This window comes from Notothenia rossii, assembly GCF_949606895.1.
Source record: "Notothenia rossii genome assembly, chromosome: 10".
Classification (NCBI taxonomy): Eukaryota; Metazoa; Chordata; class Actinopteri; order Perciformes; family Nototheniidae; genus Notothenia; species Notothenia rossii.
The window spans coordinates 56,141,661-56,162,158 of NC_136908.1; the positions used below are offsets into that span (position 1 = coordinate 56,141,661).

The window sequence follows — 20,498 nt, forward strand, 5'->3', positions numbered from 1 at the left end:
GAATATCTCAATGCATACTACTTGGCTTGCCAGGGGGTTTTGTACAGACGTTACGAGTCTATGTCAGCTCAATGACTTTTGGTGAAGTGTATCAGCCCTAGTACTCCAAAGTTTTCTCTTATCCAGTGAGGTATCCTCCCATCTAGATTAATTGGCACATGTTATTCAGAAATGCATAGTCCCCAGAGCATGGTTTTGAATACTTTGGCGATCCCCTGAGTTTTCCTTTATCCATACCATCAGCCTTAAAGAGCATCTTGCAGGTTTTTTTTTTTTCTACATTTATGCTTAAACTTGCTTGAAAATTACAATTAAAAAAGTGAATGTAGGATTTGATATGTTTTACAAGACATAAGGGCAGGAATTCAGAGGGAAAGGAGCTATTTTGAGCTCTGCTCTTAAAAACGGCTTTTTTTTAAGGTCATACGTCAAACGCGTCATATTACATCACAAAGGGTAAACATCTCCGCTCTCTGACCGCCGGTATAGTTAGTAGTTGAGTTGAGCGGTTGTGTTTTAGTGAGCTGGTATTTTTCGGTAGTTTTACATTGTATTTCACCATTTGTAATCATGGTGCAGTATTGTGTTTGTTGCACAAATACCAGCCTGTCAGGACATCGAGTCCACAGTTTCCCTCACGGGAAAACGACCGGAGCTAGCGTTCGTTCCTGGGTGCGTTGTGCATCCACCTCCCTGCAGCACATTCTCTCCACAGTTTTATCAGGAAACCGTATTACATCTCTCTCCCCCCCCCCTTCGCTGCTCTCTCTCTCTCTCCCCTCCGGTACACGGCACTGTAACACGTAGTGTGGAGTTCCATTAGGTAACGCTGTGGTGGCTGTACTGCTCCAGCCGTCTCCTTTGTGTTTGTTTGTTTCCCCCTGTCTCTGTTGTTGTGTGTGCGTGGTGGCTGTCACTCCTGGCTCCCGGCTCAACCTCCACTCACCTGCTGCAATCAGCTGTGCACCCTCCCCGACTACACACCTGCTTTCCATCAAGTCATTTACAACGGCATATCAACGGAGGCTCCACAACCTTTCTCCGCCAGATCGTCAAGTATCAGCGTCTCCCCTCCGGTACACAGCACCGTAGTGTGGAGTTGCATTAGGTAACGCGAGATACGGCTGATACTTGCGCATTTGTTTCTGTTATGGATCAGTATCAACAGTCCTGCCAGTAACGTTACTATATTATCAATGCTACTTTAGTTATAGCCTGATATATGATAGCTAACTTCACAATGTTGTGATGTGACGTTAGCTAACATTCTGTAGCTAACGCCGGTCACTCACCAAGATAGCTGCCCAGTTCTCCACTGGTTCTCCTCACACCACAGCTCAATTTCTCTCCGATGGCCGTTATTTATTCTAATCCTTGGCTGCTCCTGGTCTCTTGGACGCCTAGCAGGCTCATAATTATAAGGTTGTGGTCCGTCATATGCATTCGAATATTCATGTTCAACTTCTTCTGTGTCTTCTGTGTCGAAACTAGCATTGGGATCCATGTTTATTAATACGGTACACCGGCCGCTCTCCCCCTTGTTTCCCCCGTGTTACGTCAAACGCGGGAAGTCCCGTGCCGAGCCTTTTTTATGCGGGAAGTGAACATTTCTTACAAAAAAGACGCCAGATGTCACTGTAGTGTATATTTTTGTATATTTTTTTGAAAATCTAGTGTATTCATCATTTTCCTACACATTTATTCACAGGTGTCTTTAACCTGGAAGTTGCTCTTTAACTGTACTTTCTGTGTATCACTCATTAGCCAAACCCACATGGTGAACTAGCTTAGTATTATCATCTTAACACCACGCTGATGCTAGCATTGAGTTTAAAGCATCACTGTGAATACAACCTCTTAAAGCAGCATGGCTGTATATGTTTAGTCTTGTTTTAAAATGTATCTCAGCTCATGGGCAAAATTTGAAAGGTTGAAAAAAATATATACAAATATATATATACAGTACAACATCCAACATGTTCTCGGGCATTCAACCTAGTGTCAGTCCAACCTTTGTTTAGATCGGGACTTAGACTCCTAAATAATAAAACATCATACAGGAGGAATGGTATACTCCTCACATCATGCAAGAATCTTAAGAAAAACGTTCCTTATACTCTGTAATTCCTTGGGCTCTGTAGATACCCTAAAAAGTGGTCTCAACTGCATGAAGCACTTGGCCTTGATTTAAAAACAGGTTTGTATTAAGGACATATCTTTATTTCTAATACCCCTTTTGGTTATATTATATCAGGTTTAAGTAAAACTTTCTCTGTTTTCTAATCTTTTCCTGCTTCTTTTCTGGTTATACAAACTCAACACTTGTCTCTTTACACACACACACACACACACACACACACACACACACACACACACACACACACACACACACACACACACACACACACACACACACACACACACACACACACACACACACACACACACACACACACACACACACACACACACACACACACACACACACACACACACACACAATACAGCCAAATGTCATTCTGGCATACAGCAAATGAGCTCTCATCGCCTATTTGTTTTTGTCTTCACGGAAGTCTGTTGTTTTTCCTTGGTGTGTGTGTGTGTGTGTGTGTGTGTGTGTGTGTGTGTGTGTGTGTGTGTGTGTGTGTGTGTGTGTGTGTGTGTGTGTGTGTGTGTGTGTGTGTGTGTGTGTGTGTGTGTGTGTGTGTGTGTGTGTGTGTGTGTGTGTGTGTGTGTGTGTGTGTACTGGCTCAGTTTGTCAGTGTAGCAGATTAAATTAATATGTATTCAGTTTAAAATCGTGAAGTTAGAAATAATAATTCATAATAAATGACTTTTCATGGGGTTGTGGCTCCGAGAGAAAATTGCTCTTTTTCAGAAATCTATCAACCAAATATAATACAATTTTACTAAGTACTTTTTTGACTAAGATTAGTGTCAGTGAGGAAAGAGAAAAAGTTCATATTTCTTCTCTTCTCAGCTTTAGTGGTTTAATTCCCAGAGATTTCTGCCTGGGATCCACTGAGCCTCAGAGTTCAAACATAGGCCTGGCAGGTTTTTAAGGGCCTGTTGAACAGCTCTTATCTCCACAGGCTTTATCCAACAACCCTCACAGCATTCCGCTCCTCTCATGTTCCCCCTCTCCTGTTACTAATTCACAGCCTCTCTTGATGTTCAATTTCATCTTTTGCTTTGTTTTTCCCGCTTCCTTCTGTGTCCGTCTTTCATTCTGTTCCTCTTTCTTTTCCCCGCGTAACTCTCTGATACTTCTTCCTGCTCTTTCTTTGGCACTTTATCGTTAACATCATGATTAAAGGGCCTTCAGGGATGGAATTGTGTGTCGAGCCCCGACCTCGGTCCAGACTGAAGACTGAAATATGAAATTTGATCGATTGCAGTCATTTGTCTTTTTCATGGTCCCCAGAGGATCATGCATTCTGACAATGGAGCTCCTTTGAGCTTTCTTTGAGTGAGGTCTACATTGTGGTTTTTAGTGAAATGTCTCAGCGGCTATACATTGATTGATTCATTTCATTAGATATTCATGGCTCTCAAATGATGAACCGTACAGACTGGTGTGTCTGGGCCTTAAGAGACATCTTGTCTTCTTTCTATGAGGACATACAATAGTTTAGTGCTCCTTAACTGTCCAAAGGCAATACCATTATTCCAACACACCCATAAACAGAAACAGAAATCAATCTTGTCTTTTCAACATGCATTTACACGAACAACACGGCCTTCCAGCAATATAATAAAGGTTTCCAACCTGTTCCCTTCAATCTACTTAGTATTAAACTGATTTGCTACTCCAATCTTCCCAGGCCTGTAGGCCCGCTAGATGCTAGTTAGCACAGCATAACATTAACAGCTTGTTGTTTTGTGTTATTGCAGTGTGTTACTGCTTTGATTGATATGGGGTTTGCGAGAACCCCTGGTCTACTGAAATAACTTAATTATCAACATCCTGTTTATAAATCATATTGTGTTGTATTAGATTGTATCTCTTATGAAAGCTGGAGTTGCATTTTTAAACTCTTAAATGCTGGAGTTGAAAAATAAGTTATTCTTCGGAGGTCATTTTGTTTAATACATGTAACCCTCTAAATCTGCTCCGTCACTGCATTTCAGTCGAGCCCTGTGTAGAAGTGTGAGCTAATTGTCTTTAATGTAAAATGCAGTGGGTGACAAACTGCCACAGATTTACACGCTCCGGCTCCTGAGAGGGAACACGAATGATTGATTCACTTTAATAGTTTTTAATTTAAAAACGCATGTAGAAAGTAATTTAAAAAGGATAATTCATGCATTGTTATCAAAACTAGTAAGGAGAGTAAATGTTAAATCTCCCCTCCTGGTTGTGGGATTGGATTGGTTAAGCTGTTAAATGAAAAGCATGAGGAATAAAGCACTCCCAAAGCAATCTGCCTTACCCCGTTCCAGCTCAGCTAGCACACAACCGCTAACTGCAGGCCTGCAATGCAAGGATAAGTTAGCGTGTGCCCCAACACACACAGATAAGTTAGCGTGTGCCCCAACACACACAGATAAGTTAGCGTGTGCCCCAACACACACAGATAAGTTAGCGTGTGCCCCAACACACACAGATAAGTTAGCGTGTGCCCCAACACACACAGATAAGTTAGCGTGTGCCCCAACACACACAGATAAGTTAGCGTGTGCCCCAACACACACGCAATTCGGTGCCGGTCAAACCCTCACGCTCATAGACACGACAACTCAAACAAACAATACACACAGTAATAGGTAGAAACATTATACAGTCATTTCCCATAAGTCCATGCAGACACCAGCAGGACTTTGCAGAGAAACCACTCTGCACTCTGGTCCCTCAGACTGCACTAGTAGAGCTTCTTAATTGGGAAACTGAACATCATCTGGGAAAATAGAAAATATGCCAATCTGCATTCGAAAAAGCACTAACGGTTCGGAAGAAAGTAATAGCCATAATTTTCAGTGAAATTTTAAAATCATGGCTATTTTCGCAATTGAGCTATTTCTACCATTTGATTTCAAAGAGGACACCCTTAAAAAGGACGACTCCAGGCGATCCCCTTCCTTCAACAGATGTACATTTTACTCAAATTGTCACTATTTGCAGGAGTTCTTGGTGCTTGAGAAGGAATCTGTTGCTGCAACTACCCTGTTAAAAAAATAAATGGTTGTTTTTCTGAAAGTCTTCAGCCGGTGTGAAACATCTTCGGCACTCATGCTTTGAAGTTGGCTGCAAAAATGGTACTTTGTCATTTTCCCAAGTTTGAAAAGGCTCATAGAGTCCATCTATCCATGTTTTAGAGCTCATCCGGGGTCAGGTCACCCAGTAAAGCATTTCCAGCAGAGGGGCCCACACTTTCCTACTCCACGTGAGAGTAGGAACAAAAATTGCACACAGAGTACATAACCAAAGCTTTATTTCTTTGCACACTATGTCTGTACCTCTGATGTGCATCAACATACACAATTTACATGAACATTATTACGTAAGACCCCCTTTACACTTGGTAATGTGGATTTAAAGTCAAAACATATATATTTGCCATTAACATACTAATTATGTTGTCATCCTTTACAATGCCAATCTTGCACCATAGCTATTATTAAGATGCATATTGCGTTCATACTTTCACACGTCATAAGAGGTGATTAAAGAAACAGCTGGGCGCTCAATTATGCGTAAAAGACCTACTTTATTATTGTTATAATGTGTACCTTTTCCACTCTAATGCATTTCACATGTTCCAGGATATGAGTTAATATTCTGTTACATTTTGTACATTCAAAGTCAAGCAGCACATCACATAATCTGCACACTCACAAGGACATACTTTTTTTTTGTGTCCATTCAAAAACAAAACTATAGCATTATTTGTCAGCTTTGATTTAATGGCCGTCATTCCAAACCTCTTGATCTCTTTAACAGAGTTTCCCTGAGATTTCATTAGCGAGCGCCGCCAAATAGTCCCCGTCGCGAGGGCTCCCCCGTCGTCATCGTTAATGTGAGGCCAAGCGTTTTCTTGAAAGTAAACCTATTAGTTCTGTCTAAATGGAATCCCTGTGTCACTACAGTTTTCCCAAAGACTTGCAGGAGCAGCTGAAGCGAAGGGTGGAAGAGCGGAAGAAGGGAGGCAAAGATTTGTTTTCACTTTAATTAATGGTGTGTGAAAAACGGTGGACCTTTTGTAAATGTCAGCGTCTGTCCTCAGATCAGTTCTGCAGACCCTGGGTTAGACTGCCTTGGCAATAAAGTAGAGGAGGGTACTCCAGAGGAACCGCAGTGCTCTGGAAATGTCAGCACTCTTTCAATCACAGCAACCATGAACGTGTTTAAAATGAATTCTTATAATGCAGCGAAGATGAAGTCCACAAATTCTTGCTTGGATTTAATTAGCCAATTGGTTTTGTTTTAGCTTGAATTATTAGTTTTTTTTTTCTTAAAGGTACCCTATTATGCTTTGTTTGGGGTTGTTCCCTTTCCTGTAGTGTGTTATATAGGCCTTTGTGCATGTAAATGGTCTACAAAAGCTAAAATCCCCAAATTCCCTGAAACATTTCAATTCGACTCCTTACTTTGTTAATACCGTAACATTGTGATATCACATTGTAACACTCATACTACCATTAGCTAGCCTTCCAACACATTGGGTGTTTCTCAATCTCGAGTAAAGCTGCTTCAGAGCCACTATTTCAAGCATACTACGTCATCGAGTGCCGCCGAAGTACTGTTCCAATGTCCAGCATACTTGGAATTCTAGCCCGACGTACTTCGTTTGGAGAAATTTCGAGGCTGCACATGTGTAGACTCCGCGGTCTTAAAATCCCCACTATGCTTTGCGCACGGACCAATTTCCCCAAATCTGTGGCGGAAAAGGTAAGGCGGGGCCTCTCATATAACGCACACCTACACACTTGGTAGCCTGTTCCTCTCTTTGTTTACCGAATGCCAGGAAGTATTCTTGCCTCGCTTCTGAAGCAAGTGACTCGGAAAACATGTGCTACCAAGCCAGCATACTCGAGATTGAGAAACACCCACTGTAAGTGATAGGCTAAGGGATCGGAGAACTCTCAGCGGTGGACCAATCACAAAAGAGCCGGCCAACTGACCAATCAGAGCAGACTGGGCTATGGTTTCAGACAGAGGGTGAAAAAACATGTCACAGTAAAGGCACAACATTCAAATATGAACTTGAAATTGAGGCCCCTTCAACTCTACCAAGCAGATAGATCTTCTTCTTCTCTTCGATGTGAGGCGATTGCAACGGATCATGCCGCCTTTATTTTCTCCACCAATGAAGAGTTTTTACCTCATTTAGAACCCTAATTTATTATTTGTGCGTTCCCTGCCACTGCTCTGTATACTGATAAAAGAGAAAGAGACATTAGCGTGTTTATTCACCCCAATCATTGTCCTAATTAAGCCATTATTTTTGCCTGCTGACACATTTCACAAAGACCTCCTTTAGAGTTTATTTTGGGGGGAAAACTAAATGTATTCAGTCTAATTATCGGATCAAAGTGTGTCCCTGTCAGGACGCCAGGACAAATGCTTGAAAACTGGAACTCAGTCTAATAAGGACATCTGGTCACTCGTTGTTTTGTTTTGCCAACACATAGGCTGCAAACAAAGTAGTCCACAGGGCCCCCTACTGGGAAATCACTTTTTTCCAATTTTTATGACAAAGCTTTCCCCATGCACATTTGTAATTCTGTCATTTGGTGATATGTGATATGCTGATATTCATTAATCATTCGATATAATCACCCTTGTTTTATGACTGCGCCAGTCTATTTCACAGTTGATGGCTCCTTGTTGACTTGTAGGAAAAAAAGTATTTATCTTATTTTGTCTTGTCTTATATGTCAGACTATCTGTTGCCACAATTTAGAACATTGACCCTGAATTATGTGCAACTCTTTTTCTTTTTTTTCTACATCATGAGCAATAGCAAGTATCCAACTTGCAATCGATTGTAAAGAGCTCCATCCCTCCTCTTATTAATTCCATATTTCCCCCTCATTTATCACGACAAGATCTCCTCATTTTCTCCCCCATGACTTTCTCCCCAAAATGCACTGATATAAAGCAAACCCTCTTGCAGCTCCGTTGAAGGATGGCACTGACATGACCACCCCCGCTAAACAACTTGTATTCATCACCCTGTTGATTGAGTGCTGCGCCCATATGAATCTATTTGTGCTAAAAGCAATAGGAGACGATGAAAAAGAGACGGGGCTTATTATGGTGGGAGTAATTATGTAACCCCATCTTGCCTTTTATTCTGTGGCATCCATCTTTCATACGTATATCTTCTCCATCCCTGACAACCAAACTTTAAAACTAACTTCCATCGGCTTGTGCGCTGCATTTATGTTGTTTCGTTGGCAGAGGTCGAGGTGTAAGTGTTTCCTGCTCAAATATGTGCACATTGTTTGATAGATCTACGGTACTTGTGTTGTTGCTCTATTGATCATTGCTTTTGAGCACAAGTTTGCAGGAGTTTAATAATAAATAATAATAGATGTATTTTGTTAGCGCTTTCACAGGTGGTCAAAGACGCTTTACAGATATAGTGAAAAGAAAAGAAAGGAACAACAAATAAATATATAGTTAAAGTCAAATAATACAAAAACAATCACACATGAAAAGCCAGATTGAAGAGGTGAGTTTTTGTGAGTTTTTTGAAGGTGATGAGGTCAGTGCGGTCTCTGATGGGTTTAAGCATTCATCACCTCAAAGCCGGCAGTTGTGGGATGATTAGCTTTCGTTGGGAGAGTCATCGCCGACAGTATCATTGGCTGAGGTTTACTCCCACTAGAGAGGAACATAGAGATAGGGAAGAGTCAGATATTTATGTATTTTTTGCCCTAAGATAACAGAATTACAGAATTGTTCTGTCAGCCAACTGCATGCCCGCCTGCTCAACTCACTTAAGACATAAAAACACCACATAAACAGCTCTATCGACCCGCTTGTGAGGGATAGACACTGCAGCAGCAGGAGAAGGGGGAAATGGATTTTTAAGAAAAAGAGAAGGGAGATTTGAGGAATGCGCCAGGTCATGAACTGACACATAAATATTGAATTTTAGATTGAAATGCTCTTATATGCACTGCAAGCCAGAAATGGGGCATTTCTGCTCCTGGTTTTTCTTCTCCAGGGATCATGAACTCTTGATTAGCATGGCCTTTCTTTCCCTGGCGATGACTGGAGTTATACGGGTAAAGCTGGGGTACGGTTTTTTTTTATGCGTCATTGGGTAAAAACTCTTAGATAACCTTTCTTCTAAGTCATTCTTTCTGATACTTTCGGTATACTATACCATTATGAGTTTTTTCAACCTAGATACTATGTCATTTGTTTTTGACATACGATACTACTCAGTATGTCAAAGTTTATGGCCTCTCCTTGGTAAAGTGCCTCTTGCTCTGTTAATAGCTCAAATGTTGCAGTTATCAGCATGGTATCCAAGTGTAGATCAACAATAGACATGCGTTGCAGTGGATTGGCTCATACATTCCTGAAGTACTTTTCCGTGTTCCAAACGGTGTGATTCTGGGCGCTAACGGTTGAAGTGGCAAATGCATAAATATTGACTGCTCTTGAACTTTGAAGTTATACGTGCTGAAAAGTGAAACTTCTCAAGCAGGGGGAAATATCACCGTTAATGCTTCACTACACAGAGAGAGCAGAGACAACTGCTTTAGCACTTAGATTGCTTCCGACTGCATTTTTCCAGAGGTTATGAACTTGTCACTGGGCTGGCACTGAATGGTACAGAACGGGTGCAAGGCTAAAGCCCGCTGTAAACCGCTGAGAGCAAAGAGTTATTTCACAGACCTATTAACCATTTTTGATCCTTCAGTTTGAATTAAAACCATTGAAATACATTATTTTCTGTGGTGCCGTTAGTGGTCGAAGTATCCAAATGATAACCTAAACACCCACGCTTATGTGTCCTGCTTTCAACCAATCTGTCCTCCATTCCCATTCACACTCCCACAGTATTTAAATTACCAAAGGTTGAACCCACATCCCACATGTCCCTTATCTTTTCCCTTCTATAAAATAAACCGCAGGACTTTATGAATTAATTGTATTTACACATCGAGGTCTGACTTTGACTCTGCTGCACATGCATGCTAGAAATACGTTTATGAAAAAATGAGCTAATTGTTTATTTACTCATTCTCCTTTTTCTTTCCAGTCCTGCGTGGAAGTTACTTAAACCTTGGCTCTATCATTTTTCATAACTCACCATATTGTGTTACTATCTGTGTTTCCTCACGATATTCTATGAATTCCTTGCCAGAGGGACATCATTAGGATTGTAAAATTCTGGTTTTTCATGTTTTTTTGGCATCATTTGTTCACTGCCACTGTTGCTTGAAAATGAATTGAGTCTTTTGATCATGATCACATTGAACATAGGCATTATAAATCCTGTTCGTAATCTTCCTGAAAATACAGATCCTACATCCTTTACGTGGACATCACATAAATGCATAATATCGGAGCATATTTTACTTTATGATGAGTTTGGGGACTTCTGCTTTGTGTAGTGTGGTGTGGCTCTGTAAAAAGGAACAGCACAGTTTCCTCCAAATGTGCTAAAGACAGCTGGAAGCCCCCCACTTGCCCTAGGTACAAAAAGAGAACTCCCCTAGAGACAGCTGTTGACATTTTCAAGACAAAAGAGAGGCGAGGTGTGAGTCTCTGTTTTCTATCCGCTTAAACCCAACCTGACACGCCTGCAGAGCACAGTTCCAACAATGGAATACAACTGTACTGCCATAATGATATAGATACTGCTATAGTATAATAATGTAAGGAAAACACATACATGGAAAGGCATGAATGTGTAATTTATTTGTGTATAAGTAGGGATTTTTTCAAAGCCGCTTGGGAATGACTAATGAGAAACATGCCGTCTTAAAGGCAATTCAATTTTACACTGTTTATCTGGCGCTGAATAATTAAAATATGTAAATTGAAGCAGTATATTGATTTGAGCTGCATTAAAACACAGTATGGGTGACTACGTAGCAGCATCATTACATAATGACTTTTGGTCATTTATTACTATTTCTAGAAAAGCTAGCAATTTACCCAGAAGCCTTCACAAGATAACTTGGCATTACCATGCTACGTCAGCTCTTACCTCTGCATGCTACAGTGCCCCACTCCTACATTAGCACCCACTGTTTGCCAGAGTGCCCATTTTGTGTAATTATACGAACTACAGCAAGCTAATGGCCCTGACAGAGCCGTGCCCGGGCCCATTACACCTCGGGGTGCTGCAAAACACCATTACCATCACCCGCAGCAGCCTGGAGCGTTGGAACCATAGGTTGGAACACAGTCTCTGTTGGAGCAACCTCATCGGTGTGTTCACGTAGATACAGATATTGAAGAGGTAGAGTGACACGTGTCGAAGGAATACAGCAGGGGATAAGTGCGTGTGATTGTGAGCCTGCCATCTCTCCAGGGTTTTTTCGCGGCACGCTGTCGGGAGTTGTAGTTGAAAACCGTGGGAAAGACCACAAGGCACCTCGCAGGACTTTTGGCAACCCATTGTACTCACTTCACTTACCACTGTCTCATTCTGCCAGCAAATAAACCATCAGGCTCACAGGAAGAATGGGCTTTAATTGCGTGGCTTTTGTTGTTCGCTAAATTTCCCCGCGGGGTGGGTCAGCGGCTCTTCTCATTTTCCGCTGAGCACGTGCCACTTTTTATGTCACACGCAGGTTATTACGACAACTATACACACTGTGAAGAAATTCCACTTGACGGTTGCATTGAATCTCTGCGTAACCATTATGTTATCCCATTCACTTTGCGAAGAAAGAGTCTGAGCACTGACTCTATTAACAATCTGCTTTCCCCTCACTATCAATAGCCATTAACCACTTTAAGCCCCGCCAAGCGTAGGAGATGGAGAGCTAATTGTGTTCCTTTTGTAGCGTACTGTATACAATAACGGTGGATCAATGTGTTTGTTAGTATTGTGGGATAAATGGATATTCAAGCTTCAATAGCCACAAGCACCCACACACGCACTTTGCTATTTTCTGTTTGCCTTTACCTTAAAGATACTGTATCATTTTATTTTCCTTCTCTCACACAAACGCACACACTCCTCCACACAGACTCGTGGCCTCTCAGCGTGGAGTGTTGCCACCTGTGTGGAGTGGAGTGGATACAGCGTTCCCCCCTGACAGCGAGATGTATGCAATTAAACCGTATTAAAGTCATTAGCCCAACAGAAGTGATAGCCGGCAGATGGTTACCGTGCAGAAATATGCTCCTAATGAAGCTCCTCAGTCACTATGGGTGTGTACTTGTGTGTGTCGGTGCGCCAGTGAACGTGTCCTGTGTGTGTGTGTGTTTGTTTGGGTGTGTTGCCTTAACAACTGTAACACTCCAAGCTGGATTTGATTAAAAAGTATTTGGTCCTTCTCCTGTAGCATAACAATTAGTGCGTTTTGTTTATTTATAAATACATGGTAGCACATGGTTAATTTCCCTCCTACTATTACCCATCATCCCCTAGCCCCAACAGCTGCTATTGCACCCAAACACTTCATTATATACACATAACATGTCAGGCATTACCTTTTTTTATTATGGGTTCCACCATTTTACAATTCAACGATTTAATTTAACTTCTGATTTTAAGACCACCATTGGATTTGATTTTTGATTACAACTTTTGATTTTCAACGATTTCTTTGATGTTAGTCATCACAATTTACTGATGTATTTTATTAGGGATGCCCCGATCGATCGGCCGCCGATCCATATCGGCCGATATTCACTCTCTGCCGATCGATCGGTGCTCTTTATAAATGCTGATCGGGAGAGCCGAACACATGACGTAAAATACGTGACACTTTTCTCTGTGCGCGGCAAAATAAGCTCGCCAAAATGGCTTCACCAGTCTGGCAGTATTTGAAGGTGTCCGAAAATGACAATAAAATAGCGGTATGTAACATATATGAAGCAGAAATCCTGCAGCTCCACCCGCTGTGACGGACCGGTGAGTGGAGCAAAACACACACTTCAAGTTAGACCTAACACACTTAGCTATTTTATCTACCTCTGAAACAAGCTAAACTAGTTATACATATATTTATTCTTCAGGCTGTCAGGAGAGAGAGAGAGAGAGGGGAGAGAGGTTGTTTCTCCCGTGTTAATGTAAACTTGAATAAGTTAATGTAAACTTGAATAATGTACTTAATTTGAATGTAATAATTATGTTGGTTGTTGTTTGTGGAAGCGCCAGTGAATGAGCCCCATTAACTGAGCTTTAAACATCACGTTAAATGGAAGATCCCTATAGGCCCCGCCCACTCAATCGGATTGTCGATCGGTATCGGCCGATACTGATTCCGGCGATTGGCCCCAAAATTGGCGATCGGAGCATCCCTATATTTTATGTTATAAATCAAAACGTTAAATCGAATTTCAGGCCTTTCACCAAAGCCCATGGACAGAACGACAATTGCAAAAATGCTGACTCATTTCCGGATTTTGGGACTCATTCCTACAGCATTCTATAAAAATAAAGATTCATATGTCTACTCTTATTCATCCATCACTATGCTGTTGTGGTTAAAATAGGACATTTTATATGTGAGGTTTGACTCTAGTCTGTCTGTATTCATATCAGACAGGGAGCTAGCTAGCACTAGCTGTCTCTAGGTACACATGTTGCAACATAGTTACACAACAAGAAAATATAAAAAAAGAGTCAAATACATTAGTGATAATATTATTCTCCATCCCGTGTTACGAAGTGTTGCTTTAAAACAACAGCATCCTATTGATCTGGTTTGGTTGTTAAATCCCTCCACTGAGTTCAAACATTTCTAATGATTAAAGAAAGAATATAATACAGTAAGTGGACCTGTTAGCTCCTCGACACAAGTTGTTTCACTACAAGTCATAGCTTGGATACAGTGTTGTTATTCCATAGGGAGGCTTACGTTTTTTTCTTTTCTAAAGAGCCCGGGGCGGTGCAGTCGGGGAGGTACATGGTGTCTAGCCCCAGGCGCCCAGGACCTCCGGGGCCACACACAGAATACCTACTACACACAAACTGACATAAACACAAAGCATCCATACGCATGAACTGCGCTCTTTAAGTCTGACTGGCACATGAGGAGAAGTTCAGTTGCCTGATGTCTTTAGCAGGACAAAACCTTTTTCTCTTAAGCATTTAATAATTTCCCTGTGAGCAAACATAACATAATCATAAATACGCAACACATGAACCCACTCGTGTTGAAGCGCGCTCCTTTAGCCGTGAGCTACATTGTTGGATTTGTGTGTGTGAAAGGGAGAGGGGTGAAAGGGGGAGCGCTACAGTGATGCTCCATTGACTACAGATGAGAGAAAAGACGTGCTGAATCCGGATCAGACTGCCTCTCCTTCCCTCTGAGTGAAAATACTTCAGAGGAGTGCGTCTTTCAGAACCAGGGGGAATGTTATTAGGTCAGCCTTTTAAAGTCAGGATTCAGGTTTCTTCCTTAAAGGCGCATCTATTATAGTGCTTTTCAAACCGTGGAAACAGGCAGCTGGATTCCGATGATAGGGATACAAGTATTATTTTAGAGGGAATCTAATCGTGAGTTTTATGTTTGACGGCACTGCCGGGCAAATGAGCATTTTTGCTCTAAGAATTTTTTAAATACTCAAACGGTTTAAACACATTTCAAAGGCCCAAGGCTCTTGGAAGTGAAAACAATCACCAGCTACTCTTTCAGTTAACAACAAACATTTGGAACACGCAAGTTCAAAACTGAGTTTCACCTTTTTAAGATATTCAGAAGATGAAACACAGCTGCCGCCTAATCTGTCAAATCTGGCTTTGATGGCAGCTCTGAGTTTAATTAGTTGTAGGAAACTTGTACTTTTCCATCCTCCTGTGGAATACAAATGCTTTTTGTTGAAAAGTCATCAGGGTCGTCTCATCGGCTCATTAAAAACGTGCGAGGAAGGAAAGAATTAATGGAGCCAAACACCATCACGTCAATACCTAGGAGGGTTAAATAATACAAAGAGTCCCGCTGTAGTGAAAATACCTTGCTAAAGTTTTGTGTAGTTCGATGAAGATGAGGGAGGAATATGCCTTTAGACTGTTCGGGGGGTCCGCGGGGTCTTAAAAAGTATTAAAAGTTGATCAACTAATTTAGTGAAAATTAAGGCTATTAAAAAGTATTAAAAGGCATTTCCCAAGGTATTACATGCTGTAGCTTGTTTTCAATAAGTATATGAATTGTCCAAAGAGGTTGTATTCTACAGTCTGCCTGAATGTAATCATTGCGTAGGTGTGTAGTGTGAGTCTGTGTAGTTTATTTATGGCATCCCGTTGGATTTGACGTCATCTGAACAGGACACCGCACGCTCACTGCTTGATGGCGTGCGAAGGTCCGTTAACGCCGGTTGTTAAGCAACATCGTTATGGGGAAATGCAAGTCTGCGTCCAAATGGTTGGAAGATAAGGAGGAAGGACAATCAATACTGTATATAGTCAATGTGAGGTAAAGTGTGTCGCCAAGGTGACCGGTTAAAACTCGAAGTGGCTTAAAATGTATGGAAAGGGTCTTAAAAAAGGTCTTTAAAAATATTCAATTTGACTTCAGGATTCCTGCATAAACCCTGCTGTTATAAAACGCATGTATTACAATTATATGACGAGGTTGCATAAGAGGACAAAAATGAAAGAATGGATTTTTCTTTTTTCAATGTTGAGAATAAGGTTGAACTTTAAGTGTCCTTGCCAGGCATACGAACAGATAAATCACACAAGGACGTTTTTCATTACAATATTCCCTACATCTTTAGTCTTTTAGAAAAAAAAGAATGTCCTTTTTATTACATTCAAATACGTTATGCAGTGTTAAAATGCTATATCGTAGCTGTGTCCTTTCCGATAGCAGCTCAGGAGTCAGATCAGTGTCGACAGCACCAGACCTACGTGATTTATCCCTCAATGTGATTATCAACACAGTGATTGGTTGTAAACCCTGTTGTCACGGCAATGATTTCAGACTTGATAATGAAAGCTCCTGGGACACTGATCCATCACACACACACACACCCCCACACCCACAGAACCAGGGTGTCCAACTGCTAACCAGCCTCATTCCCCTCTGAGAGAGGCATTAGTCGGCCAGATTGAACCCGAGTGTGTGTGTTCCTGTTTTCTGTCTTTTTACTTACATGGTAATGTACGGAACGGGAATCTGAGCAAAGACTTGAGCCCCGCTGGATTGTACTTGACACTTTATTCTTTCTTTCCCCTCCCCCGTACCCTGTACCTGCCTCTTTATCTTCTGTCTCTCTCACAGCTGTTATTAAAGCACTGTGAGTTAATAACATCTGTGTCACACTCAGAGAGGCAGAGCCCATGTGTAACGCTGTCTGCTACACTAGCATTACCCCAAAGGGTGTACTTTGTCTCATCCAGAATCCAACTTCAGTCTGTAGTTGCATTGAGATTGCTTTACATGGGCCCTGCAGTTTAAAAGGTCTTTAAATTGTTCTGGTAATATTGACATCCCTTTGCTGTGAAAAGAGTTGTCTGTAGCTTTTTGCCGGGCTTGATTGGGATACAAGGAAGATGAAGAATAAATTGGCGTTCACACCTAGCTGTGATATGCTCACCATAGCAACCAGATCACCGTCACATGGTCGATCGCATTTCCATTACAATTGTATTGACATGGATCTTTACTCATCCAGATACGATATCCAGTCACAGATTACTTGTGAAGGTGTCAACGGGTGCCAAATTAGGATTGCAATCATCATCCTCATCCAACATTAGAACATGTATCAATTATCCAGAAAGTTGTGATGTTCTCCCGCTCTAATTGTTCTTCTTTTGCTTGTTCTCCCCAACAGGGTCAGATGATCCTCCTGCAGAACCTTCCCACAATGCACTGGGGCAACGAGGAAGTGAGCGTGCTGCTGGCCGAAGCCTACAGGTTGAAGTTCGCCTTTGCCGACGCGCCCAACCACTACAAGAGATGATGGGCGTGGCTCTCTGCAGCTCCTCCTCCTCCTCCTCTTCCTCCTCCTTCTGAACTTCGAGGCCTCTGTTCCCGCGGGGACAGACCTCCCTCTTTCTTAACCTCTCTTCCCTTATTCAGCCTTTCAGCTACTAAGAGATTTGAATCAACCAATGACTGGCAGGACGTGTGGCGTAGCATTTTAACGCGTTGATGTGGAGCCCTTTTTTTAAAATGATTTTTCTCTGAACAAACTGAGGACTTTCTGTCGGGGTTTGGTGATGCAGGACGCTGAGGTGATGCTCAGCAGCCGGGGGTCCAGTCTCGCTCAGAAAACAAATATTTTCTGCAACAAAAAACAAATCCAATACCAAGGCAATACATTGTTTTTGCTCCTCGAGGCCAAAATGTGACTCTTTTTTTTTTTCAGTTTGCAGGGACAGAGGAAGCTTGCAAAAGGACACCGTGCTACATGGTTTATTTATCTGAGCCCGCTGTCCTGGTCAACCTGAAGGAACATGACCTCTCCTGTTTTTCTTATTTTCTTCTCCTGCCGGCGTGACAGGAGGGACACGGGATGTTCACCTTCATGACAAACTAACACTAGGACTTTACAGACAGAGATCTGTGAGGGGGAAACATGCCTCCTTCCTTCGAAAGTAACAAACACACAACTCATTCCCACTCTATCTCGTCCTCCCTCCCCTCTGCAGCATCACACTGTCCACATAACAGAAGCCATTTAGAGAGAGAAAGCTACTTATTCCCTATCTATTATCTACCCCCCCCTCCCCCCCTCTCTGAACCCAGTTCTACCTCACACATATTCCACCTATGTGCCTGTTAAATTGAGAACACACATCATTATGGGGTTAAAAATAACGATTTGCAGTTCAATTTCAAAATGAAATCATCCTCGAAAAAAGGCCTTTTCGCAGCGTTGGTCTTGAAGTAAAGCCTTAATTAGGAGACCTATTTCTTTGTTTACTCCTCAGTCCTCTCCTTCTGCCTTTGCAGAGAAACTTAATGTGCACCAGTTACTGAAAAACTCAAAATAAAGCAGACACTTTGATTAGAAACACTCCAAAAAGTAGTAAAAACTCAAAAAAGTTATTGAGCACCAGTATCGAGTTATTCCTATACATATGTCATCCACACTTGTCACTTTATTTGATTTCCGATAAAGATATGCGAGTGGACTGTTTTTAAGGAAGTCTTGCACATTTGAGAAAGCGATGACACATGTTTGATCTATATTAGTTCTCCTAATTGAAGAGGCCCCTATGAGGCTTTTTCAAAAACAATGACGGCCCCTCTTTTTCCCCAACTGGTCTTAATAATAGTGACATAAACACAAATAGAATAGAGCGAAAAAGAATGGCTTTAAATGTTAACGAGACAAACAGGACAGGCTTAACAGATAAGAATGAATAAACTCACCTTAATGTGAAATAATGAAAACAAATGACTAAAAATAAAGCGAGCTGCACATAAAATCAGCAGAGGCGTTAAAAATATATCTTAATTATTGTGTCTTATCACAACAACACCCTCTTCTTCCCCCTGAGCATCATGGGATGCCTTACCCAAAGCCAGCAGCACCATATTGGTGTTAATGTAGGGGGTGGGGGGGGGGGGGGGAGGGAATCAGACATTCATAACATAACGCTGAGCTGTTAACGTCTGAAGCCTCCCGCTGTGACACTGCCAGGACCCATTATTGTCACACACACACACCCACACACACACACACACACACACACACACACACCCACACACCCCCACACACACCCACACCCACACACACCCACACACACCCACACACACCCACACACACTCACACACACACACCCTGGGTGCCTGACTGTGTGTGAAGCGGAGATGGAAGGAGAGCGGGACGGGGTCGTGTTTCTTTTGGAAGTTTCAACGCTTTTTCCTTTTTTTTTTTACCGTGAGAGCTGTCACTCTTTGATCACACTCGGGATCTTTTCCTTTTTTTTTTTACACACCTCATCTCCCATGCTCTCTGACAAAGGAAAAAAAGCTCTTCTCTGCCTCTCTCTCTCTCTCTCTCTCTCTCTCTCTCTCTCTCTGTTTATATGAGATTTATTCTTTCAACCAGCGTTTTAAAGATTTTCCATTTTTATTTTTTTATGCTGTTTACATGACGAGCCTATTAAGTTGTGCCTGACTCCGGAGAGTTTCTGACCTTAAATGACACATTTTAGATTTCTGGAAGCAATAGTATGACACTTATTGTGAAACGACGGAACATGTCTTTTTTCAACATGAACTGTTTAATAAATCCTTGGGCGTTTGAATAGGTCACCATCTCCTTCCCCTGGACAGCGATTGTTGCTAAAGTACCTGTCAAGTTTTGGATTTCACCTCCTGCTGTAGTAAGTTCTTTTTTTTTTTAGCCTTTCCGATACCAAAAACACAAGAAGTCATGTCTAAAAAAACCTACAGTACAGTAGTAACCTAGAGTTACTTTCACTAGCTAACTACATTAGTTTGTGCGATTACAGGTTATGTATATTTATGCCTGAGGCAGCAAATAATGTATGAGGTTGACAGCTACTCCTCTGTGAATGTGTGTGTGGAGAAAAGAGAACACCCCTTCCCCTTCAAATCATAACAGTTTTGCTATTTTTGCTGAAATACATATGCAGTCATTTCCCCTTTAAACAGAAGTAGTTGACTAGATGCTTTAACAAACACATTCACAAGCTTCAAATCTATCCTCAAACATCTCAATGGTGATGAAGGCCTATTGGTTTCTGGCTGGAGCCCGTTATCTGTTATCCAACACACTTTGGAGCGTCTTCATGAGGGTGTCCTGAAGTAACAGCTTTTGTTCCTCTTTTCGCGCTCACATGAAAATATGTTTATGAAACTGAAAGAAAAAAAATGTCCTCCATCCATGTCTTTTGCCTCTTGAGTACTCGGAAGGATCTAATAATACTAGAGCGTGTGGGTGACAGGAGTCCTGGTTCTGGAATTTAAAAATGTGTACAGAGATGATTTTGAATCTGTAAATAGAAAGTGTAAATAAATCCTATATATGACAAAACTGCTTTGGACAAGGCCTTGTGTCGTGTGTTTCGTCCGAGTGTGTGCGTAATTAATGTACTGTTGTGTATGATCTATTTTAGACTGAAATATATGACTACTCTGTGATTGGTTCCCCAAATCCCCTTTCCACTTTAGTTCTATTTCGGTGCTAGTTTGGGTTGCAATTGGTTCGCAGGAAGCCATGACGCCACCGCTTAAATCGTCGCTTTTTTAAAATCAAGGCAGCTGCCTGCGTCAGAGCTTTGCTCCTGTTGCTCTTACGAAGATTGAATTGAATTACGACTTCCACAGCTCCATACTGTTCTCCAGGCTGACTTGGAATATAGTTTGCTGCCATAAATGTGTACCGTTTGCCGAGTGCTGGAATGGTACGCCGCTTGTGCTTC

At 41.7% G+C, this 20,498-nt stretch overlaps 1 protein-coding gene across 2 annotated transcripts in view; it reads left to right on the forward strand.

Moving 5' to 3' along the window:
- tbc1d22a (TBC1 domain family, member 22a) overlaps window positions 1-20,113 on the forward strand; it is a 116,925-nt gene extending 96,812 nt beyond the window's left edge. For both annotated transcript variants that reach the window (XM_079655729.1, XM_079655728.1), the window contains exon 14: window positions 16,931-20,113. In XM_079655729.1, the coding sequence (XP_079511855.1) occupies window positions 16,931-17,059 (129 nt within the window). In that variant the 3' untranslated portion in view covers window positions 17,060-20,113. The remainder of the gene's footprint in view (window positions 1-16,930) is intronic.
- The last annotated feature ends 385 nt before the right edge of the window (window positions 20,114-20,498 follow it).